Below are 6,111 nucleotides of genomic sequence, written 5' to 3' on the forward strand. Positions count from 1 at the left end.
AAAAAAAAAAAAATCACCACCACTTTCTTTTCTGCCAAAAGATGAACTGTGAAAATAAAATAAAACAACAAATCAGCCAAGTGAGGGTTCTGCCAGAGAACAGCAGCATAACATTGTTCTCTGCTTTACAGAATAAACTTTCAGAAATCTGAGGCTATCCGTGGAGTGATGACACATCCCAGCAAACTGGCAGGAAAAAACGATGGCGTTGTTGTTATGGCAACGTGATGTTGATCCAAAAAGTCACCATGATTAATTGTGCATCATTTGGATTGGGGATGTAAGTATTTAGAGCAAGGTACTGTATCAATACACAATTTATTTCATTGGAGAATGAAAAACTCCCAGAAGTGACAAAGAGGTTGAATGTAGAAATAAAGGACAGAAACTGTTTAATATAGAAATACTGAACTTATTCTGCAAAATGGTWGCAGAGTACAGTGTGACTGAATGTATCTGATCCATGTAGTTAAACAGGAATATCATAAAAGCTACAGATGTAAAGTTTAAACTAAGGCAGGAAATGCTGAACATCATAATTTTACAAATGTCTGTTTATTTATTTAGTCAATAGCAAAACTTATTGTAATTAAAAAAACATTAGCTCTTTTGTGATATATTACTCTTTGACTAATCATGGTGAAGAAGCAACTTTGCAATAAAATAATGAAATGATCAGATATGTCACTTTTAGACTGTTAGTTACTGAAGTGATTTGTAATCAGGTTGATATAATTTATTTAACTTGACTGTAGGACGATTACATTAGTATAACTGATCCAACACCTTTTAATTATTCAAATGTTCTTATTTCTCCAGGCTCTGTGTGAGGTAGAGCAGCAAACATCTTTAGTCAGGTTGATTAATGAATTGCAGATCAATTAGTATCTGCATCCATCCATCYARTCGTTGTCTACAGCCCCTTTTCRGGGTTRCAGGGTATTGGGGTGTCTATCACAGGCTCAGGGAATATTCCTGTCATTTTAAAAAGTTTAATTGAAACAGGAGTTTGTTCTAGTTTTTCTCTGTGTCACCATCTTGGCCAGAATGGCATAAAGGGAGCCATTCCTTCCTACTGTTACCTCATGCTTTCTSAGGAGGAGTTGCTGAGTCAGTTGAGTGTGCTTTCTTACATCGAGAACCTTTTACCACCTGCCACTAATGATCTGCTGAATTTGGTTGTTTTATAATTACAATTTCATGGATCTGTATGAGATATGAGGTTAAGGCTTCCACTTACTCAGGCGTGCTTCGTTCTAAGGAAGGTCTGCGCATATTAGCGGTGGAGTCAGTGTGGACTCGAGGCTGAAGTCCGCCAGACACAAGATATTTATTTATGACCGCGGACGTGTACCCAGTGTCGGTGGGAAATGGTGTTCACATTGAACTGTTTTAGTATGCAACACTGAGATAAGTTTGAGTGTTGACACAACTAGTCGAAGGATGCGCAGCGTCTAGGGCTGCGGCTCTGTCCAGTGGCTGYCCTAGTGGAGAAGAAACTTGTCTAAGTCCCCAGCTAGCTCACCAAGCATCCATTTGAAATGTAGGTAATGACGGAATTTGTCAAGCGAAATCTAGGTAATCAGTACTCTTGACTATGAAATCTCAACCGTGTGAAGGCAACATGCGCAGAGTCTGCGTATCTGACAGAATTTGCTTGGCAAGTCCAAGACTGTGGGAGCCTTTAGACTCGCAAAGTGCGTTGAGATGACAACAAACTAAAATGAAGGTGAATCTTTAGTGGATATTCTGGCTAAATGAAGGCTAAACAGGACGGATTATATCAAACRTAGGAAGACTGAACTCAACCATAGATATGTTGCATGTGTGGTACCTGTGTGAAGGGGAGCTTTGTCTCTTTGTGGCCCAGGATGTGTTTGGTACATGTCGCCTCGTTCCCTTCCTGGCTCCAGCAGCGATTGGTACACATCCCGTTGGGGCTGCGACAGATCCAGGTGTTCCAGGTCAGAGTCCAACTCCCGGGCCCTCCTTTCCAACTCCGTCAGACTGAGCTCTGAGGCTGCTGACGAGGGAGGATGAGAGCCCCCAAAGCCAATGGGTGGCCTGAGGAGAGGCCATCGCTGCAGGGAGCCTGAAGGGGACTCYGGATCTCCTCCTTCTTCTCCACCTGCTTCCCGTTTTTCCCAGTCATTATCCCAAAGAGTGTTGACCATGTCAAGAACCGCATCCCAACCTTCCTCCCCTCCTTCCTCTCCAAGAGTAATTCCTTGTCGGCCATCCACCTCCAGTGTCTCTGTGTGTAGTTTTGCTTGTACCTCCTCTTTTGGACCAACTTTAATCTTTATCCCTCGATCCTCCACTTGTTCAGGCTTTACTTCAACATCCATCTCTTTTTCCTCTTCCTTGTTTTTAGCAACATCTGTCTGGAGATTTTCTTCCACGTTTATCTTTATCTTATCTTGTTTGGTTTCCTCCACAACTACCTTCTCATTCTTCAGGGTTTCTTCTCTCTTCTCCTCCTTTTCTTTGTTTTCCTCTTTCTCTGCGCTGTCCCTACTCTCCCCCCCTCGTTTCTCCCGACTTCTGGACCTCCTGGGTTCCTCTTGCTCTCTGCAGACTCTCCAGTGCTCCAGGTTCTGCTCCCTGAGGGATGCCCGGCCTACCAAACCGCTCCCCTGTCCAGGCTCTGGGTGAGCAGCTTCCCTCAGTGAGCATCGCCCTACAATAGGGTTCATCAAATTTGATAATGGGTTCTCTGAACCATGCCGTAGGTGTGGATGCCTCTTCTCCAGGGCTGACAAGACAGAAGGGAGTGGGGGGAGGATAGGAAGATTGTGGAGCGCCCCTCCYTGGCGGACAGTCCTCTTTCGGACTATGATTCTGCGAGGCCAGGTGGACTCGATGTCCTCAGGTGGTCCAACTGATTCAAAGTCTTCCAGCTGTTTGCTTTCTCGGGGGCTCAGTACTCCCGGACGCAGCCCAGTGGCTGTGCCTGGTCGAGACCTGGAGCAGGACTTGGATGATTTGGACTTGGATCTTGAGCTTTTCCCAGCATGACCTGACTTGGGTTTACCAGAATCCTCAAGCTTTCTCTCTGCTTGATCTGCAGGAGCAGCTTCAGGTTTATCTGCTGCCACGGAGCTTACCTGAAGTTCACCTGTACTTTCAGCTTGATTGACAGTTTCACTCTCTTYTACTTCTCCATGACTGATCCTAGTTTCTGCTTCTGGCTTAGAAACAAGAGCAATCTCAGCATCAGCTTTAGCTTCTACACTGGACCCAGATGTTAAATCAACATTAGACTGTGATTCAGGTTCAACCTCTGTTCCAACTTTGTTCTCTGGCTGTTGGAAGTGACCTATACCCCCAAAATCAAGCTCCGACTTGGTTTCTTTAACAGGAGAAGCTTCAACCTGAACTTTGTCTGCAGAACCAGCAATTTTCTCAGCGACACTCATGCCTGAGTGTTCAGGTAAACGCTCTTGTCTACTTGTAGCTCCACCAGTTTTGGTAGACGTCCCTCTATGTCCTTCCTTATTCTCTGTCCCTGACTGCACTTTTCCTTCCAAATCCCGACCTCCTGGCCGAGTTTTCACCTGAGAGCCCATCCTCTTTTCAGGTAGGTTCTTCACACTGGATCTGGATCCGTCATCATATTTGTTCCAGCTTTCGGCTCGATGGTGCTCCTGGTTTAACGCTCTCATTTCCACCTCAGACATGTTTCCCATTAAGACTTCGCTGACTAACCTGGGCCCACAACCAGATTTACCATCCACCAACACTAAACTAACACTCCCACTGTCGCACCTAGGTGGCATCCCTCCACCAACCCCTTCTGGTCCTACCTTTGACCCGGCTCGGCTCCTGCCCACTGCTCCAGTACCCATCCTGGGAGCACCACTAGGGGATGGGGAGGGGGAAGGCTGGGGGAGCAGCAGAGGAGTTGTGTCCAAGCCGTGTTCAGACTCTATAAACACAGAGTCTCTGTCGGAGCGCAGAGGAACTGGTCGGCCATAACCAAACGTCCCGAAAGTGGATGTCTCCCTTCTCTCCCTCTCTCGGGCTCTCTCCCTTTCCAGCCTGCCCCTCTCCCTCTCTCTCTCCCACTCGCGCTGGGCCCAACCTCGCTCCATCTCTCGCTCCCGCTCCCTCTCCCAGTCCCTGTCGCGCTCGCTGCGGCCCCATCCACCACCTCGCTCACTCAGGTCTTGCTCCAGGTCATGGGCAGACAGTTGGACCAGCGCAGTCCTGTAGGGGGATCTTCTGAGCTCCTGGGGGGGGGACAGCCTCAGGCTTTGGGTTTGGGAGTAATGCCTAGGCTGCATCACACGGGGAGGAGAACAGCGCAGGCTCTGGCTCTGACTGGGACGAGGTTTGGCTGGGGAGAAGAACACCGGAGTGTGGTATCCTGAGGAGAGAGGTGAGCCGGAGAAGGGTGAGATGAGAGGGGAGGTTAGAGAGGAGGACTGACCCGGTCCTGGGTAGTGGCCTGGATTCAGGTAGCTGCCTCCCCCACGCTCCATCAGCTCCACTGGAGGAATCTCCACACACTCCAAGGGTTTAGGAGATGACATTGCTTTCCAGGAATGCCGACTCTCTCTGCTCTTTGTGCTGTCTCCATGGTGAGGGTGGTGGTGATGGTGGTGCTTCTTTGATGAGGAGGACACTCCTGGAGCAGAAAAGGAGGACACAGAGGGAGAGACGGATCGATTGAAATGTCCTKGAGAGTGGCATCCGTCTATGTCCTCCACTCCCAGCTTGAGTGAATCGTAGATGGCTCTCTCATCCAGGCGCCGAACGAAGGAAGGGTTTGGAGTTAAGGAGCGTGGCTGTGGATCAAACATGTCTGACCTGCTGACTCTCAGGGAGCCGCTGGTGGAGTAGCTGAAGCTCCCGTCTCCCCCTCCATCCCGCCTCACCGACCCCCCGCAGTGGTGGTGATGGCTGTCAATCTGCTGATTGATGCACATGGTGTCATAAATGGATCGCTGAGGGATGTAGCCGTCGCCGTAACCCCCTTCCATCCCAACGTCCCGCCCTCCCACTCCCCCATCCCCAAGTCCATGTTTCTCCAGGCAGCAGGAGCTCTTCCTGAAACACCCAGGGCGGCTGAGAGGCTTGCCCATGATTGGTGCAGGGGGTTGGTGGGAGGCACGTCTAAAGCTTGAAGAATGAATTGTGAAGTCTTTAATTAACAAAATAAGAGGAGAACTGCTTTTCAAACCACTACTGACTGTCCAGGATATGCAGCTTCAGTCTCCAGAAAGACCATAAAAGCAGGAATTAAAGCCCCTTTTACAAAATCCTTCTTGTTCTCCAGGGAAGAACAAAAAAATATTCCTGTTGTTTTCATGAGAAGTCAAAAAACTCTTAAGTTTGGAAACATCCTTCTGTCAAAGGACATGGGGACACTACAAACACCCTGAAGTCCAAACAGAATTCCACATTGAGAAATATTCCAATCAGATTCCAAAAGGTTGAAAACWGTTTTTTATTTCCGCTGGAAAGCTCATCTTCTCTTCCACTTTCTCACATTGTGACAGAATTTGTATTTATTCTGCTTCTTTATTGCGCTGCTTGCCTGATTAGAGCCAGTTAAATGTCTTTCCAGCAAAATGTTGGTCTGGTTGCCTCAGAGCCACAGAAAGAGAGAGAAGAAACAACAACGGATTGGATCCAGTCAGACCTGCTCCTCTCATTCTGCTGCTGTTTGATGATTAACGTCTCCTGCATGAGGAAGAAACAAAGCAGAGAAACATTATGGATGCCCTCCTAAAAATCTGCTTTTACGCTTGAAAATGGTATTCAGAACCTGATCCTGCTTGTGGAGCAACGTCCTAACAAATAAGCTGCTTTTCTACAGCACACCGTGTCCTATTGATTACAGAATTAGACTCACTAAAGTTAAATCAACTTAAAATGAATAAGCCTGGTGACATCAATCCATTATTCACTCATTAAGCTGAGAAGTGGAGTTTTATAGCTATTGGTGCTTTAAAGCTCCATGGTAACATAACCTCATGGAAAGTGGTTGACTTGATGGAAAGTGGTTGACTTGATGGAAAGGGGTTGACTTGATGGAAAGGGGTTGACTTGCTGGAAAGGGGTTGACTTGCTGGAAAGGGGTTGACCTGATGGAAAGGGGTTGAC

The 6,111-nt window shown here is 47.5% G+C and overlaps 1 protein-coding gene and 1 long non-coding RNA gene across 4 annotated transcripts in view; one reads left to right on the forward strand and one right to left on the reverse strand.

Annotated features, from left to right (window-relative positions):
- LOC103460665 (zinc finger CCCH domain-containing protein 13-like) overlaps positions 1-6,111 on the reverse strand; it is an 18,345-nt gene that overhangs the window by 9,030 nt on the left and 3,204 nt on the right. For both annotated transcript variants that reach the window (XM_008402939.2, XM_008402941.2), the window contains exon 2: positions 1,835-5,688. In XM_008402939.2, the coding sequence (XP_008401161.1) occupies positions 1,835-5,087 (3,253 nt within the window). In that variant the 5' untranslated portion in view covers positions 5,088-5,688. The remainder of the gene's footprint in view (positions 1-1,834; positions 5,689-6,111) is intronic.
- Positions 1-6,111, forward strand: part of LOC103460664 (uncharacterized) — a 19,280-nt gene that overhangs the window by 6,535 nt on the left and 6,634 nt on the right. For both annotated transcript variants that reach the window (XR_532964.2, XR_001776306.1), the window contains exon 2: positions 132-280. This is a non-coding gene — a long non-coding RNA (uncharacterized LOC103460664). The remainder of the gene's footprint in view (positions 1-131; positions 281-6,111) is intronic.

The sequence above is a fragment of the Poecilia reticulata genome, unplaced genomic scaffold, assembly GCF_000633615.1.
Source record: "Poecilia reticulata strain Guanapo unplaced genomic scaffold, Guppy_female_1.0+MT scaffold_273, whole genome shotgun sequence".
In the NCBI taxonomy this organism is placed as follows: Eukaryota; Metazoa; Chordata; class Actinopteri; order Cyprinodontiformes; family Poeciliidae; genus Poecilia; species Poecilia reticulata.